At 45.4% G+C, this 18,963-nt stretch overlaps 1 protein-coding gene across 1 annotated transcript in view; it reads right to left on the bottom strand.

Moving 5' to 3' along the window:
- TMEM38A (transmembrane protein 38A) overlaps window positions 1–18,489 on the bottom strand; it is a 22,300-nt gene extending 3,811 nt beyond the window's left edge. The window contains exons 1-4 of the mRNA XM_003796532.2: window positions 18,357–18,489; window positions 3,904–4,060; window positions 3,453–3,637; window positions 1,030–1,117 (exon numbers count right to left, since the gene is read on the bottom strand). Coding sequence (XP_003796580.1) covers window positions 1,030–1,117; window positions 3,453–3,637; window positions 3,904–4,060; window positions 18,357–18,480 — 554 coding nt within the window. The 5' untranslated portion in view covers window positions 18,481–18,489. The remainder of the gene's footprint in view (window positions 1–1,029; window positions 1,118–3,452; window positions 3,638–3,903; window positions 4,061–18,356) is intronic.
- Between the last annotated feature and the right edge of the window lie 474 nt (window positions 18,490–18,963).

Genomic DNA, 18,963 nt, shown 5'->3' with positions numbered 1-18,963 from the left:
AGTTTTTGGCTGGGGCTGGGGTTGAACCCGCCACCTCCAGCATATGGGACCAGTGCCCTACTCCCTTGAGCCACAGGCGCCATCCCAAAATGGGAGATTTTCAATGGCATATGAGGTTCATATTTTCATGGCTTGTAGCTTTACTTATTGTAGACTGCAGGAACATTTAACTAGCCCAAACTTGCAAGGTATCTTAAATATGTATTAGGCCTTGATCTCAAAATGTATTGGGCTAAATCCAGTTTAGGATCCCGCATTGGGTCTTGGATGCTGATTTCTGGCCCTTTCCACTTAGTTCCAAATATACTTCCTACTATCTGTACCCTACACTCTGTACCCCTCACTCCCCACTCACGCTCCTGCTCCAACCCTATAGACCAGCGACATTTTTACTTTTTCACTTTAAAAAAGTTGTTGTTATTATTGTTATTATTATTTTTAGAGACAGAGTCTCACTTTATTGCCCTTGGTAGAGTGCTGTGGTGTCACAGCTCACAGCAACCTCCAACTCCTGGGTTTAGGCAATTCTCTTGCCTCAGCCTCCCGAGTAGCTACAACTACAGGCATCCACCACAACGGCTGTTTTGTTGTTGTTGCAGTTTGTCTGGGGCCGGGTTAGAACCCGCCATCCTTGGTATATGGGGCACACTACCCACTGAGCCACAGGTGCCACCCCCCCAAATTGTTATTATTATCATTCACATGAGCAATCTTTGCAAAACTGCTGCCCTTTTCTGATCCAACAGTCGGCAAAGGTGCTGGCCTGTCAGGAGGTTCCTTCTTAGCTAAAAACTCCTATTCACTCTTTAAAACCCCAATTGAGTGTCTCCTCTTCCTGGAAGCTCTGTCTTACCCCATCCCCTATGCAGAGCTATGGCTCCTACTCTGGGCTTTCCCAGCCATAGCCTCTGGAAGCTTCTGAAGGTAGAATCAGGGGTTGAGGCTTCTCCAAGTTATCAGCGGTATTCAACCTAGGGGCAGACACCTGTACATACAGGCAGGATGGAGAAGGGTGGGTGGGATACTCACAAGGACATGTGCAGGATCTCATTGGTCTCGGGCTTCCAGACCCCTCGGAGTAGCTGCTCAAAGTTGGACATGAGGGCAACGCCAGAACCTACAGGACAGGGTGCTTCTGAACAAGCCTGTTAACCCTTGACCCACTTTTCTGCCTAATGGTTTTTAGCACTTGTTCAGGCCTTCATTCCCTGCATTCATGTTAGTCCTTGGTCTTTTTTTTGAGACAGTCTTGCTGTGGCCCTGGGTAGAGTGTTGTGATATCATCATAGCTCATAGCAACCTCAAGTTCTTGGGCTCCAGCAATCCTCTTGCCTTAGCCTCCTATTATTTTTAGTAGAGGCAGGGTCTCAAACTTGTGAGCTCAAGCAGTCCACCTGCCTCAGCCTCCCAGAGTGCTAGGATTATAGGCATGAGCAACTGTACCTAGCCAGGTCTACTTTACAAATAATTAATTGCCTTTCTCCCTTAACTTTTGCTTTATGTATTTTAGAGCTCTGTTTCTAAGGGTTTATATGTTTACAGTTGTTGTACCTTCCTGGTAGATTGATCCTTTTATTACTATAAAATGTCCCTCTTTATTTCTAGTAATATTTGTTTTGTTTTAAAGTCTACTTTGTTCTGCCTGTTAGCATACATGGATAGAGGGAAAAGGACTTCAAAATGGGCAAAAGCATGGACATTCGAATCAGAAGATCTGAAGCCAAAACCAGCTGTATCCCTTTGCTGTGTGACCTTGGGCAAGACATTTTACTTCCTTTATCAGGAAAAGAGAATGATGCTGGATCCCTCCTAAATAGAGTCTTAAGGATCAAAGACCTCAACTCAAAACCTGCCCTGAATCAGGGGTCTTAACCTGGGGTTCACAAAGCTAGACAGGAAAAATAATTACAACTTCATTTTCCCATCCCTCCCACTGAAACTCAGCCTTTCCTTCCATCATGAATGGCAGCAATGTCAGTAGTATTTTTTTTTTTTTTTTTTTTGCTGAAAAATTCTCACCCTGGGTAGAGTGCCATGACATCATAGCTTACAGCAACCTCCAACTCTTGGACTCAAGTGATCCTCTTGTCTCAGTTTTCCTATTTTTAGTAGATATGGGGTCTCACTTTTGCTCAGGCTGGTCTTGAACTTGTGAACTCAAGCAATCCACTTGCCTCAGCCTGCCAGTGTTAGGATTACAGATATGAGCCACTGTGCCCAGCACTCTCGGTAGGATTTTTGAGGTTGTCATGGTTACCAACAGAACCCACAGTTTTGTTTTTTTTTTTTTTTTAACATTCCAGTTGGTTTGTTAAACCAACTGGCTACAGATTCTGTTGGTGCTGGATGTTACTTCAAAAGATTGATAGTTACTAGGTGCTACTGAAAGGTCTTCAGATGGTTAAACCATCTGGCTACAGATGGTTTCGAGATTCTGTTGGTGCTGGATGTTACTTCAAAAGATTGATAGTTACTAGGTGCTACTGAAAGGTCTTCTATATAAAGGACTAATAAAGAAGCATGACATTATTATATTGTATTTTTAAAATATTTTGATAACTATTTTAAAATAATGGGCTTCTCTTTGTTATCATCTATATTTTTGCATTTAAAACCAAAAGGTTCATAGGCTTCACTAGGCTAAAACAAAGGCCTCATCAACAAAGGTTAAGAACCCTTTGTAGTTAGCGCTCTACTGAAGAGGTGCTCACCTGAAACAATTTTGCTCTCAAGGAGGCATTTGGCAATGTCTGGAGACAATTTTGGTTGTCACAGCTGGGGGACAAGGGTGTTACTGGCTGGCATTTTGTGGGCAGAGGCCTGGGATGCTCCTCAATACCCTACAATGCACAGGACAGTCTCCACTAGAGAATAATCCAGCCCAAAATGTCAGTAGCACTGCAGGTGACAAACCCTCTTCCAGTGACATTGGCTTTTGTTATTTTCATTGTCTCTGTTTACCTATTGACAGTCACATTTGCAGAAGAATCTTCCCGTTTACATCAAAGGCTTTCTTTTGTTTTGAGACAGGGTCTTGCTCTGTCACCCAGAGCTTGAGTGCAGTAGTGTCACCATAGCTCACTGGAACCTCAAATTCCTGGGCTGCAAGTGATCCCCGTCTCAGTCTCCCAAGTACCTGGGACTATAGACACACACTACCATACTGGCTAATTTTTCTATTTTTTGTAGAGATGAGGTCTGGCTATGTTGTGCAGGCTAGCTTCAACTACTAGATTCAAGTGATCCTCCTGGCTTTGCTGCCCAAGGTGGTAGGATTACAGGTGTGAGCCACCAAGCCCAGCCTACTAAGGTATCTTGTAATGGGGGAGATTTGCATACCCACTCCAGTCGGAGCATGGCTGTCCCAATTTGGGCGACTGATGGTAGCACTGAATCAAAGGTTCTCAACTGCAGTGATTTTTCATTGTCGTTGTTGTCACCATCCTATTTACCTTTGACCCACCCAGTTGCAATCATGACGAACCACCCATGGTGGTAGTGGTGATGTGCGTGGTGGATACCCACTGCGATCTTGCGGACTCTCACTACCTCCTTCATGGCCACGAAGATAAGTTTGACAGGCAGGAAGCAGACACACTTGTAGAATAGGTCCAGGGGACAGAAGAAAATCAAGTACCTTTAGGGGAGAGAATGTTGAATGTTGGGGAAGGGGCGGGCCACCAGGAAGTGGGGTATGTGGTTGGGTCAGACCCTCCCCTCTGACCCACAACATGCAGGACCCAGATCACAGCTGGGCATTGAGGACAGTGTGTACAAGACCACCACAGAGGTTGTGCTGGTGTATCCTGGCTTCTCCATCCTCCAACCTCCCATCTCCGTGGTGCCCAAGAGTTGTCCCTGCTCCCCTCTTGACCCTGCTCTCCTATATCCTGCATTGCTTACCAGACAGCAGAGGCCAATAGGATGCTGGAGTTGTTGCTGAAATAGTCGATCAGAGGCTCTCCGAGGAGCAGATCAGCCAGGATGTAACTCCCAAAACAGTGCAGCATAGCACATAGCCAGGACGCCAGGGGGTGGCGCCGGGACAGCTCGACTGCACCTGGGAGGTATGGGAGCATCCCCCACTGTCACCACAGTGCCAAGGGTGTGCTTTAACCCCATGCTCTCTGGTCAAGCTATCCCAATTCAGTGTCCACGCAAACCAGGCAGTTTGCAAATTTTAGAGGAAGAACCAAGGTTCAGAGAGGCTGCACACATGCCTCAGATTCCACAGAGAAAATACAGAGCTGAGATGGGGCTTTTTCCTCCACACCCTGAAAAGTGGTGATAACAATGACATTGGCTCACATTCAGGACTCCTTAAATCCCCATCAATAGCCTCAGTCAAGTGATGACTTTTATTATTGCAGGAATGTTACTGCCAGGAAAAGGCTGAGGCTTGGAGAGTTGGCGCAACTGGAGACACTTTAAAACTGCTACTGATGCCCTGGCTAATTAATACCCAAGATCCCTACAAGCTTATGTTGAATCTTTATATTTAATTTAATTTTCTCTTTTGAGACAGGGTCTCACTCTGTCACCCAGACTAGATAGAGTGCAGTAGTATCATCACAGCTTGCTGCAACCTCAAACTCCTGGGCCCTAGTGATCCTTCTGCCTCAGCCTCCCAAGTAGCTGGGATTACAAGCAGGTGCCACCACACCTGGCTAATTTTTCTATTTTTTTTTTTTTTGCAGAAACAGAGTCTCCCTCTTGCTCAGGCTGATTCTGAACTGCTGAGCCAAGCAATCCTCCTGCTTCAGCTTCCCGGAGTGCTAGGATTATGGGTGTGAACCACGTTGCACTACCTATGCTCGCATTTTTCAAACACCACTCCCCACCCCCCGCCTTTTCTTTTTTTGAGTCTCAAGCTGTCGTCCTAGGTAGCATGCCGTGGAGTCTTATCTCACAGTAACCTCCAACTCTTGGGCTCAAGTGATCCTCAGTTTTTTTATTTTTAGTAAAGACAAAGTCTCACTTTTGCTCAGGCAGGTCTCAAATTCACGAACTCAAGTGATCAGCCCACCTCGACCTCCCAGAGTGCTTTAGGATTATAGGTGTCAGCCACTGTGCCTAGCCTAGACCCTATACTGTTTTGAGATTTTTTTGTTTTAATATATAAGAAGCTTTATTATTATTATTATATTTTTTGGCTGGGGCCAGGTTTGAACCCTCCACCTCTGGTATATGGAGCCAGCACCCTACTCCTTTGAGCCATAGGCACAGCCCTGTTTTGAGATTTTTTTTAAACAGAGTCTCATTATGTTTAAACTCCTGGGATCAACCAGTCCTCCCCCATCAGCCTCCCTAGTAGCTTGGACATAGGTGTGTGCCACTGCCCCAGGCTTTTTTTTTTTAAGACACTCTTACTCTGTTGCCCTGGGTAGAGTGCTGTGGCGTCATCATAGCTCACAATAACTTCAAACTCTTGGGCTCAAGCAATTCTCTTGCCTCTGCCTCCCAAACAGCTGGGACTACAGGTGCCTGGTAGGAAATCCAGCTAGTTTTTCTATTTTTAGTAGAGACAGGTCTCAATTTTGCTCAGGCTGGTCTCGAACTCTTGAGCTAAAGTGATTCTCCTGCCATGGCTTCTCAGAGTGCTAGGATTACAGGCATGTGCCACTGCAACTGGCCAGCCAGGATTTCTTTTTTTCTTTTTTTTTTTTTTTGAGACAGAACCTCAAGCTATCCCCCTGGGTAGAGTGCCCTGGCATTACAGCTCACAGCAACCTCCAACTCCTGGGCTCAAGCGCATCTCCTGCCTCTGCCTCCCAAGTAGCTGGGACCACAAGCGCCCACCACAACGCCTGGCTATTTTTTGGTTGCAGCTGTCATTGTTGTTTTGGCGGGCTTGGGCTGGATTCGAACTCACCACCTTAGGTGTATGTGGCTGGCGCCTTAGCCACTTGAGCCACAGGTGCCAAGCCTCTTTTTTTTTTTTTTTTTGCAGGTTTTGGCTGGGGCTGGGTGTGAACCTGCCACTTCTGGCATGTGGAGCTGTGCCTTACTCCTTTGAGCCACTGGTGCTACCCCAGGATTTCTTTTAAAAAAATTTTTTTGAGGGCTCAGCACCTGTAGCACAGTGGTTATGGCACCAGCTATGCACACCAAGGCTGGCAGGTTCGAGCCCAACACAGACCAGCAAAACAATGACAACTGCGAGAAAAAATGGCTGGGCGTTGTGGCAGGTGCCTGTAGTCCCAACTACTTGGGAGGCTGAGGCAAGAAAATCTCTTAAGCCCATGAGTTTGAGGTTGCTGTGATGCCACAGCACTCTACTGAGGGCAATATAGTAAGACTCTGTCTAAAAAAAAAAAGATGATGTGGCTCATGCTTGTAATACTAGCATCCCTGGAGGCCTAGGCAGGTGGATTGCCTGAGCTCACAGAGTCAAGAAAAGCCTGAGCAAGAACGAGACCCCGTCTCTAAAAATAGCCAGTCGTGTGGCAGGCACCTGTAGTCCCCGCTACTTAGGAGGCTGAGGCAAGAGAAAATTGCTTGAGCCCAAGAGTTTGAGGTTGCTGTGAACTGTGACACTACGGCACTCTACCGAGGGTGACCAAGTGAGACTGTCTCAAAAAAATTTTTTTAAATTATGTAAAAGATACATAAAATATACCATTTTTGTACAGTTCTATGGCATTAAGAACATTCAGATTGTTGTGCAACTATCACCACTACCCATCTCCAGCACTGTTTCATCTTCTCAAACTGAGACTCTGTCCCTGTTAAACACTAACCACTCCCTAACCCCTCTCCCTTAGGCCCTGCCAACCACCATTCTACTTCCTGTATTTATGAATTTAATGACTCCAGGAACCTCATATAAGTGGAATAATACTGTATTTGTTTTGTGATTGACTTATTTCATTTAGAACTCATGTCCTCAAGGTTCATCTCCATTGTAGCATGTATTAAGATTCCACTTCATGGTTGGGTGTGCTGGTTCACACCTGTAATTCTAGCACTTTGGGAGGCCAAGATGGGAGGATCACTTGAGCTCAGAGTGAAACCTTATCACTACAAAAAATACAAAAATTGGCTTGGCATGGTGACACATACTTGTCGTCTCAGATATTCAATAGGCTGACATAGAAGGATCACTTGTACCTAGGAATTTGAGGTTACTGTGAGCTATCGTGACACATTGCACTGTGGCCCAAAAGAGCAAAAAAAAAAAAAAAAAAAAGATTTCTTTTCAAGGTGGAATATTTCACTGCATGGATATGACACATTTTGACACTTGCATTGTTTCTACCTTTTGGCTATTGTGAACATATGTGTACACATTTGGCTGCTATGAACACAGGTGTACAAATATCTTCGATTCTCTGCTTTCAATTCCTTTGGGTATATACTAAGAAATAGGATTGCTAGATTACATGGTAATTAATTCTATGTTTAATTTTGTTTGGAACCACCAATTGTTTTCCACAGAGCCTACACCATTTTACATTCACCTGCAGTGCACAGGGTTCTAATATCTCCACATCTACACCAACACTTCTTTGTTTTCTGGGTTTTATTGTTGTTGCTGCTAACAGCCATCAAGGAAACTATGAAGTGGTTTCTCATGATGGTTTGGACCTGCATTTCCCTAATGATTAGTGATGTGGAGCATCTTTTTTATTTTTTTGAGACAGAGCCTCAAGCTATTGCCCTGGGTAGAGTGCTGTTGCATCACAGCTCACAGCAACCTCCAACTCCTGGGCTCAAGTGATTCTCCTGCCTCCGCCTCCCAGGTAGCTGGGACTACAGGCACCCACCACAACGCCCGACTATTTTTTTTTGTTGTTGCAGCCGTTATTGTTGTTTGGTGGGCCCAGGCTAGATTTGAACCCACCACCTTAGGTGTATGTGGCTGGCGCCTTAGCTGCTTGAGCCACAGGCACTGAGCCTGGAGCATCTTTTCATGTGCTCATTGGTCATTTGTCTATCTTCTTTGGAGACATGTCTAGTCAAGCTTCTTTAAAATTTTTATTATTTAATGGCTGGTCACAGTGGCTCACACTTATAATCCTAGTACTCAGGAAGGCTGAGGTGGGAGAATGACTTGAGCTCAGGAGTTCAGACCACCCTGAGCAATGCAAGACCTCATCTCTGCTAAAAATAGAAAAATAGCCAAGCGTGGTAGTGGATGCCTATAATCCCAGCTACTCGGGAGGCTGAGGCAGGACTGCTTGAGTCCAGGAGTGTGAGGTTGCTGTAAGTCAGGCTGAGGCCATGGCACTCTAACCCGGGTGACAGACTGAGACTCTATCAGCAAAGAAAAGATGTACTATTATTGTCTTTATACACAGGGTCTCACTCTTTTGCCCAATCATAGGTCACTATAGCCTTGAACTCCAATACTCAAGCAATTCTCCTAATTCCTGCCTATAGGCGCATGATACCGCAACTGGCAACTAAAAATTTTTTTTGTAAATACAGAGTGTTGCTAAGTTGGGTGGTCTTGAACTTTTGGCCTCAAATGATCCTCTTGCCTTGGCTTCCCAAAATCTATATTTTTAAAAACTGGGTTGTGTTTCTGTTGTTGTGTTATGATCTCTGCCTATGAAAAATGTTTCTTTGCTAGGAAAGGGTTTTACTTTACCCTAGGTGGGAAGGCAGAGCAGAAAAGAAAAGGTGAACACAGGAGAGTACCCTAGCCTTCTCTCTCTGGGGGAGTGCCACGGAGGCAGACAGAAGACACCAGGCATTGGTACCAGTGGGGAAATCAGAGAATGCTTATGTGGAGGGGTCCTTGAAGGTAGAATTAAATAAATAGGAACACAGGGCAAGCACATAGTGAAGGCACTCCACACTTGGTGGCACAGAAAGACCAAGGCCATAGAAACAGAAAAGACCAAGCACAAATGCTGCTTCCTCCAGGGAGGGTTCCTTACTTTAGGGTGTTGGCCAGGTAGCCATCATTCCTGCCTGTGGACTCCCACACCCTGTGGACTCCATCCTTTCTCTGTGTAGGTCTTGCTATTTTATTCAATGTTAAAAAGTAGATTAGTGACTACTGAGAGCAGAAATTGGAGGGGTACTAACAGCTGAAGGTTTCTTTTTGGGGTGATTGTTGTACAACTCTGTACATATACTAAAAACAAGTGAATAGGAGGTTTTAAATGGGTGAATGAGAAGTTATGTGAATTCTACCTCAATAAAGCTATTAAAAGTTACAAAAAAAAAAACCCACCCTAGTTTCTTGTACCCTCAATGAATCCCCAACAAGTAAAAAAAAAAAAAAAAGTTTAAAAAAGTGGGGGCTCACTCCTGTAATCCCCACACTCTGGGAGGCCAAGGGGGGCAGACTGTCTGAGCTCACAAGTTGGAGCCAAGCCTGAGCTAGTGCAAGACCCCGCCTCTAAAACTAGCCAGGAGTGGCTGGCGTCTGTAGTCCCAGCTACTTGGGAGGCTGAGGCAAGAGAATCACTGTAGCCCAGGAGACTAAGGTTGCTGTGAGCTATGACGCCACAGCACCCTACTGGGGGTGACAAAATGAGACTCTGTCTCAAAAAAAAAAAAGTGGGGCATGCCTATAATCTCAGCACTTTGAGATGCTTAAGTGGGAGGACCACTTGAGGTCAGGAGTTTGGGACTGGCTTGGACAACACAGAGAAACTGTGTGAAAAAAAATTAAAAAACTATCCAGGTATGATGATGAATGACTGCAATCTCAGGTACAACTATGTGTCTGAAATATTTTATCATTAAAACTAGAAAAAACAGCCAGGCACGGTGGCTTGTACCAGTAATCCAAGCACTCTGGGATGCTGAGGAAGGAAGATCACTTGATCTCAGGAGTTTGAGACCAACTTGAGCAAGACTGAGACGCTGTCTCTATGAAAAGCATAGAAAAATTAGCTGAGTATGGTGACACATGCCTGTTGTTCCAGCCACTGGGAGGCTGAGGCAGAGAATCACTTGAGCCTAAAAGTTTGAGGTTGCAGTGAGCTACCATGATACCACTGTACTCTAGCCAGGTGACAAAGTGGGAGTCTGTCGGAAGGAAGGCAGGGAGGGTTCTGAAATGTATATATTTCATATAGGTAGACTCATATAATATGTGCTTTTTTTCTCTTAAAAACTTTAGCCCCATGCAATGTTGGCATACAATATGTGCCTTTTGCGTCTGGCTTCTTTTGCTTAGAGCGTTTCCAAGGGTAATATTCACTTTTGCTGCTGTACAATATTCTACCATAAGAACAGATCACAATTTATGTACCTGTCCCATATACATTTGATTATCAGGAAGCATGCCCAATTCCATTGTTTTAGAATTATCTCCCTTCCCTTTGCTATCCCTACCAGCTAACCATGTGATCTTGAACAAACCATTTTTTTCTTTTAGTCAACTGGGAACCCTAATTCCTTCTTTGCCTAACTCCTGACAAGAGTTGAAATTAAAATTTCTCTCCTCCAATCTCACCCTGGGAGTAACAATCCCAAAGTGCATCTTCTTCCTGCCCTCAACATTGATGCAGGGCCTAAGGGTATGAAGTAAAATATTCTCATGTCTATCCCTGGGGTCTATTTAAAACGCAGCCCGCTGAGAGCTAATCCTCTGGAGCAGCTGGTGGGTCCTGTAGGGGCCAGGTCAGGTAAGGCATCCATGTTGTGCAGAAATGGATACCTCTGTATCTAAAAATAACTCTGAGGGGCTGAATTCTTTCCAAGGTCTTTTGTGTGCCCTCTGGGATTAACCCAGGGACAGAGGCTGGGGAGCAGTAGGGTTTGTGGGAGTAATGCCCTGACAAGTAGGTTGTCATGTCTACAGCACAGGAATGCCCTGGGATAAGAGTCACACACCCAGGTTCAGGCTCTGCCCGACACTAGCATGGACTTGGCAAATGATCACCCATGCCCCCAGAGGCAGTTTCCTCCATTGTCAAAAGATTAGACTTAGACTGAGACTACTCACTCTAGCTGAGTTGTGATTAATTCAATGAAATCACACTTTTCCATCAATATGCTTTTTTTTTTTGGAGACAAGGTCTTGCTCTGTCACCAGGCTACAATGCCATGCACTGGTGTCATTCACAGCTCACTGCAACCTCAAACTCCTGGGCTCAAGCAATCCTCTGCCTCAGCCTCCCAAGTAGCTGGGACTATAGGTGCCCAGCTAATTTTTCTAGTTTTAGTAGAGACAGAGGTCTTGCTCTTGGTCAGGATGGCCTCAGACTCCTGGCCTCAAGCAATCCTCTGCATCCTCCCGTATGAGCTTCCCAAAGTGCTGGGATAAGAGGCATGAACCACTGAGCCTGGGCCTCATCATTATATTTCTTAAACCCTGGAAGGACAGGACAAGTTTCACCATTGCCAGAGATGAGAAGATTGAGATGAGAGACAGGCCTGCTCCAAGGCAGCAAGATGATAGCTAAGAAACTGTGGTCCTGGTTCCAAAGCCCAAGTTCTTCTGCTTTGCTTAACTCCTCTTTGGTTTCACTTACTGGATTTGAGGATAACACCAGGAAGCCAGAGACTCTGGGTTTCAAACCCAAACGTGCCAGCCATGCATTCACCTCCTCCTCTCCTGGTTAAGCATAGGTTAGTTACTTTCCTCTCCAGGCCTCAGTTTGTTCGTGCGTGTGAGATGGGAATGCTGTCCAGCACGACCAACTATCCTGCTTTGCCTGGGTCCCAGGAGGTTCCTGGAACATGGGACTTTTGGTGCTTATCTTTGGCAAACCTGGCCAAGGTATGTGTTCCAGTGCTTTGTCATTTTAAGAGATGCCTATGAGGGTAAAAAGAGATTGCTTAGTGCTCAGCAATTATGCAAGAGGTGTTCCTGGGACTGAATGGAAATGCAAAGTACCTGTGGGTGGAAATTTCAGTAGATGGATTTTTTATTTTGTTTTAAGACAGTCTTGTTCTGTTACCCACACTAAAGAACAGTGGCATTATCACAGCTCACTACAACCTTAAACTCCTGGGCTCAAGTGATCCTCCTGCATCAGCCTCCTAAGTAGCTGGACTATAGGCATGAGCCATCTTGCCCAGTAGATGGATTTTTAGAAATCAGTCATGTCTCAGGAAGGAAGCAGTCTTGGGTCCCTAAGTCCTGGTCTGTGACAGACACTGTGACTGTCCCTCTCTGGGACCCCATGTCTCATTTGCAGCTGGCAAGGCAGTATCAGAAAGGTCTCCAGGACACTCCAGGTAGATGAGGTGTGGTATATTGACCAAATCTCTCGGTGACTCTAAGACAAGCCTTCTCTTGAGCTTTTGAGTTCAGCTTTCTGCCTTAGTTTCCTGTCCCATAAAATGGAGATGGCAGACTTTGTCTTACAAGGTTGCAGGGTGAACAGCCCCTTGCCACCAGAAAGCTTACAGTTCAAACCAGAGATTTATTTTTTTCTCTTGAGACAGTCTCACTTTGTCACCCTGGATAGAGTACCATGGCATCATAGCTCACAGTAACCTCAAACTCATGAGCTTAAGCAACTCACCCGCCTCGGCTTCCCAGAGTGCTGGGATTATAGGTGTGAACCACATCCTGCCCCAAACCAAGAGATCTTAAGCCAGGGATCAAAGAACTGCTTTCCTCAGCCTCCACAACATTTGAAAAAATTCTCAAACCACAATCAAGATGTCCCTCAGGAGATGAAAGGATATACCAGCTATGATACATCCTTACCATGGAATATTAAGTGAGCTATCAAGACACATACACACACGGATCTAAAATGAATATTGCTAAGTGAAAAAGCCAATCTGAAAAGGCTATGTGCTATATGATTCCAACTTTGTGACATTCTGGAAAAAGCAAAACTATGGAGGCAGGCAGTAAAAAATTAGTTGCCAGGGGTTGGGGTTGGGGAGAGGGAAGAATAAATAGGTAGAACACAGGGAATTGTTAAGGCAAGAAAGTGCTGTTGTTTATGATATTTTTAGCATCTGAAGGATTTATTTGGACATAACCCCACTGCATGCTAAGGAACCAAATCCATGTTGCTTTTGCACCATCATAAAGTCAAAAAAGTATAAGCGGAACCATCATGAGTCAAACCATATAAGTTGGGACCAGTGACTGTGCTCTGTGTGATACTATTACACAGAATGGTCATAAAGTTTGCGTGTAATTTAAAATAGTGTGAAATTTAAAATTGCACAGGAATTTAAATTTAAAATTGCACTATATAATGGTACAAACATGGTATTACACATTTGTCAAAATCCATAGAATATACAACATAAAGAAACCCTATGTAAATGACACACTGGTTGACAATATCTGATAATGATGGTAGTATGGTAATAATGAAGTTTATACTATGGATTCATTGACCTTAACAAATGTATCACTTGAGTGTGGGATGTTGGAGAGGCAAGGGAAGGGGAGTACATATTACTTTCAGCTTAATTTTGCTGTGGACATAAAACTGCTCTAAAAGATAAAGTCTGGCCAGGTGTGGTGGCTCATGCCTATAATCCCAGCCCTTTGGGGGAGGTAGAGGCAGGATGATTGCTTGAGCCCAGGAGTTTGAAGTTACAGTGAGTTATGAATGCACCACTGCACTCAGCCAAGGTGACATAGTAGGATGTTCTCTCTAAAAATTAAATAAATAAATAGCATATTACCTAAAAAAGAAAAAAAAAATGTTTGAATAGCCAACATAGGAAACTGCAAATCCACATTTCCAGCTTCTCTTGAAAATTCAGCTCTGGCGCCTCCAACCCCAAGCAGGTGGAGATGTCCTGGTTGGTCCTCACCTGGAGACAGATGATCCTTACCACTTGCTTCTGTGTCGTGTAGCATCTGTCTGGCCTCCAGATGATTTGGAGTTTGAGTTTTCTGGTCTAGAGATCAATGGTTCTCAACATGGGGAGACCGTGTTCCAGGGACACTAATGATGTTTGGGGGCAGTTTTAGTTGTCATTACAACTAATGACAGGGGAGAAGGTGTACTGGCATCCAATGGGCAGAGGCCAGGGATGCCGTGAAACATTGTGAAATGCACAGCACAGCCAATACTGTCACTATTTCCAATGTTGGGAAACTCTGATGCAAAAAGCTAGTTCTAATCTGAGGAACTTTTAACAATACTGATGCTTTGACACCCCCAGTAATTCTCATTTAAATCATAGAGAGGTGCTACCAGGACAAAAGGATTTTTAAAATCTCCCCAATCAAGTCTGCCCAGTTTGAGAAGTATTACAAAGCTTTTTTTGATGGATGAGGGCTTAAGATATATAGGGTTGTCATTCATTCATTCATTTCTTCAGTTATGCAGCCAGTCACCCACTGCTTCCTTCTCTCCTTTTGTATGGAACTTGGGAGTCCTGCAAGTGAGGCAGACTCAGACCTCCATACCCTTAAAGAGCTCTAGGTTTAATAAACAGTTCCTGATTCTTTCAGTTCATCTCTTTGCAAACTTCAGCGTGCTCATAAATCATCTGAGAATCTTGGTCAAATACAGACTTTGATTCAGCAGACAGAGGGTGGGAGGTACCGAGACCCTGCATTTCTACCTGGCTCTGAGGTGGCATAGATCCTACGCAGCTGAGGATCACACTCACCATCTTTACTCAGGAGTCTTGAGAAAGCCTGACCCAGAAAATGCCAGTATCTCAGATAATATTATACATTCCTCCACATACTTCCAAATAAACTTAAGCATCACTCACAAATCTCTTCTTAGACCCTATCACTAATAAAGTTCTCAAAAGATGTTCATTGTAGCCAGGAAAGGGAGTCTGAGATTATCTTACCAATGATCCTATTTCACAGATGAACATAGGTGAAGAAACTTGCTTAGTGCTTATCCAGTGCTAGAGGCAGAACTGACTCCCAATTCTGAAGTTTTTTTCCCCCTTAAAGCCAGTGTGGCTCTCATAATCAGCTAGGGCTGGCTTCATGGGACCCCGAGCTCAAAAGGGCCCCCCTACTTAGCCTAATATTATGCTTTCACTGTGCTGAAATTCTTTTTTTTTTATAGTTGCCTTTTATTTTTTCCTTTTTTATAAATGTTATCAATTTATTTATTTTAAGACAGAGCCTCAAGCTGTTGCCCTGGGTAGAGTGCTGTGGCATCAGAGCTCACAGCAACCTCCAACTCCTGGGCTCAAGTGATTCTCCTGCCTCTGCCTCCCAAGTAGCTGGACTACAGAGGCCCACCACAATACCTAGCTATTTTTTGGTTGCAGCTGTCATTGTTGTTTGGCAGGCCTGGGCTGGATTCGAACCCACCAGCTCAGGCGTATGTGGCTGGCACCTTAGTTGCTTGAGCTACAGGCGCAGAGCCCGTCTTTTATTTTTTACTCCTAGTATGCCTTGAATTCATAGGGAATAGGTTCCAGGAGCTCAGGGGCCTGTCCATTGGACATGACAAAGCTTGCTCTGTCTATTACACCATAAATTCATGGGGAATGGGTTCCAGCACCTCATGCCCCCTTTCAACTGGTTCTCCCATGTGTTATGCTGTGCACCTATTATGCCATGAATCCATACAGAATAGGTCCACACCTTATGCCCCCCTTTGGCTGGTTCTTTTGCTTCTCCTGTGTGCTACACTGTTTGCCTATTATGCCATGAATTTATACAGAACAGGTTCTTGCAGCTCAGGCTCCTTTCCATTGATTCTTACAAAATGAGTTTCTCTGGGTGGAGCAGGCTGGTGCTTCATTTGAACCCAGGTACTTTTCTCTTTGGCTTCCTCCTTGTTTTGATCATTTTCCTTCATACATTTTAGGAAGCTATCTCTGCTCTTAGAGTGTTTAATATGCTCAATATAAACATTAATCCTCTTAGCAAGAATCCTGCCCTTAACTTGTTTGTTTACAATGCCAACAGCATGCTAGGTAACACTGTAAACTCTTCCAGTTTTGCCATGGTGACATCTGTGTGGCATGCTTTTTTGAACAATACCCATGTGGACAATATCACTTTTCTTATAGATTCACATGTATGTGGCCAAAGGAACAACTCTATTATTTTCGAAAATGTCTACATTATGTGTATCAGGTACCTCTTCTCTTTTCCTGTGTGTTTATCATTTTGGTGAATTACTGTAAGATGGCATCTCTAGTCAAAAGGAATACTGGAATTCTTAATTTAAAAAATTTTTTTTAGAGAGGGTGTGTTGACTAGGCTGAAGTATAGTTATGTGACTATAGCTCACTATAATCTTGAACTCCTGGGCTCAAATGATGCTTCCATTTCAGCCTCGTGAGTAGCTAGGACTATAGGTGCTAGCCACCATGGATGACTAATTTCTTTAATTTTTAAGAGACAGGGGTCTTGCTATGTTGCCCAGGCTGGTCTGGAACTCCTGACTTCAAGTGATCCTCCTGCCTCAGCCACCCCGAGTAACTGAGATTATAGTTGTGAGTCATCACACTTGGCTGAAATTCTGAATTTCTCAACATGGAACCCTACACTGACATTCTGTATTGGGACCAGCACATAGATTCTGAGTAGAAGCACTAACAGAAGCTCAGCACACACACCAAACTAAGGGGTAACAGTTCAATCTAATGCCTTACTTTTTAAAAGGCAATCAACTACCTTGGAGCAATCGTACTGATTCTTACAGCCAAGCAGACCTGGTTTTGCGTCCCAAAGCTGCCATTTCCAGTTATGGGACCATAGGCTCTTTGTGTATTTAAGATAGCTTTGCCATTATTTCCTATTTTCCTAGCTATAAGAGGAGGAGGTAGAACTGGTTGGGGTATCTTGATAGCAAGCAGCAATCACTGGGGAGGAGAACTTGATACTCTGACTTAATTACTAGAGCAGAGATAGGAGGAGGTATTTAAAAGCCCCTGGATTGTCTCATATATAGTCAGGTTAAAGAGCCACCTTTCAACCTTTCTGTGGAACCTTTAGGCTTCAGAATTTCCAGCTCAATGGTTTACTCTGGGACTCCTACAGAAATATCTCAGTTCTTCCCGCAGGTCCCCAGACAGCCTGGACGCCTCTTTTCTCCATACATTTGTGTCCTAAAACCCCATAGGGCTCCTATCCTCCTGTTTTACATTTTTTCAAAATTGCCCAGGGTACTGGACTGAGATACCAGGAATTCTTCCCTAGAAAGGAAATATAACCCCATGTTCACACCAGAACAATACAAAAGCCTATTTTGCTTTGCAAAGTAACTGCTTTCCAGAATAGCTTTTAAGGAAATAGGTTCTAGCATGTGGTAGGCAAAAATAGAATAAAAAATGCCTGGCAAGTTGAGTATGATCCTGTTTGCCTAAGATTGTGCATTTATATCTGTAACTACAAAGGCATAAATGAATAGAAGAGAGATCAAGAAAGGTGGCCACCACTATCCACTATGGTCACTGTAATTATCTCTTTTTTTCCTTTGTGCTTTTCAGCTTTAGTTTTTAGTAAACGTGAGAACCTATTTTTATCATCTAGAAAAGAACAGGCTATTTCCATCCTGAGATTTAGGAGTAATTTATATCTAAGTGGAAGAAAGGTCACAAAGTTTGGAGTATTTGATCTCTTTTCTAAAGCTAAATTCTACTGTCCATTAAGTTTTCTGGTGTGCTAGAACAAATACCAGGAGATGAACAAGAAACATTCGCTAATGGTGAACCTTGTATAAAAATAGAACACATTCTAAGGAGGCCATTCGTCCTCCTTTAAAAGATTTTTGAAAAAAATATAATCTAAGAAGCAGGGTCTACTTTCCTGCTGCTTCATAGAGGCATGGGGTTTTGGGGCTGAGGGAGGAAGCTGACCCCAAATCACCCCCGCCCTGCAGCAGGTTCTGTTCCATGGAAAGGATCCAGGGACAGGACTGAAAGAATTCCCGCCGGGCTCGAAGATCCAGTATGGTCGGGCACGAAGAAACAGCAGGCCAGGCAATGGGGAAAGGGGAGGGAGTGGAGAGGAGGGGCACCGGTGTCACTTTCGCTGAACCTGATCGCAGCCCCCAGCACAGCGGCCCTTATATAGGCACTCAGCTGCTGCATCCACTCCGCGTGCCAAGGGCAAGGAGGGAGGTCACAGCTTCCAGCAGCCAGGACATCTGGTTCGGGCAGCAGCGCAGACCCTCACCTGCAGCCTCGCCACTACCTACGCCCCTTGCCCAAGTTCAGGCAGCCTTGATCTATGATGACCCAAGACTTGCTCTTTGCCCGCCCCTAGTACCTGTTTTCCCCCTCCCCTCAATAAGCACCCTCCTTTCCGCCCACATCTGCTTCCCCTCCCCCAGCCTCGCCATTCTGGGGGCTTCTCAGCTCGGTATGAGGCAGCGTGGGAGAATCCCACGATCTTAGCACCTGCCTACACCCCCATCCAGTCCCTGGGTTTGTGCCTCCCTTTCTTCATCATTCAGGGCTGCCCCCCACCGCGACCCCCGAGTTTCCTCCTCCCCACCTTACCAGATCCCTCCAGCCCCTCGCCTGGGGCTCACCTGGTTCATATTTGAGGTAGAGGATGGAAACGATGAAGTAGCTGAGGTCGAAGACTGGGAAGAGCGGCACCCGTGAGAAGCTGAGCGCCAACTCGCCCAGGCTCAGAGCCGAGAGCAGGTCCATGGTGTCCACCGGGTACTAGCCCGGCCACCTACCCGGTCCGTCCCGCAGCTCCGAGGCCCGGCAACTGGGCCCTGCCGCGGGGCCCGCCCCCGCCGCCAGGCACCACCCCAGGCCCGGCCCCCGCGGGAGAGGAGGGGCCACGGTCCACCCCGGCACCAGTGGTGGGGCCGTCCAGTCCCACGGAGCTGGACTGTTGCGAGTCCCATCCCCTATCCCTTGGGACTCCATGACCCCATACAGTCCAGCAAAGGGGGTTGCGGGGCCCCGGAGGAAGGAGAGAGGGACGGATAGGGTGTCCATCCGGGGGGCCCGTACCCCACGGAGCTCAAAGGCGGGATACCAGTTCCTGCAAGGCAGGATCAGACAGGACTTTGTCACCCTTGGGTGGGGGCCCAATTAGGATTTCCGTCCTCTGTGGAATCTAGTCAGGATCCCTACTCTGGTGGGACACCATCAGTCAGAATCCCCATCCTCCTTGGAGGT

This window comes from Otolemur garnettii, unplaced genomic scaffold (genome assembly GCF_000181295.1).
Source record: "Otolemur garnettii isolate 467f Iridium unplaced genomic scaffold, OtoGar3 scaffold00105, whole genome shotgun sequence".
In the NCBI taxonomy this organism is placed as follows: Eukaryota; Metazoa; Chordata; class Mammalia; order Primates; family Galagidae; genus Otolemur; species Otolemur garnettii.
This window is presented reverse-complemented; position numbering and strand designations above follow the sequence as displayed.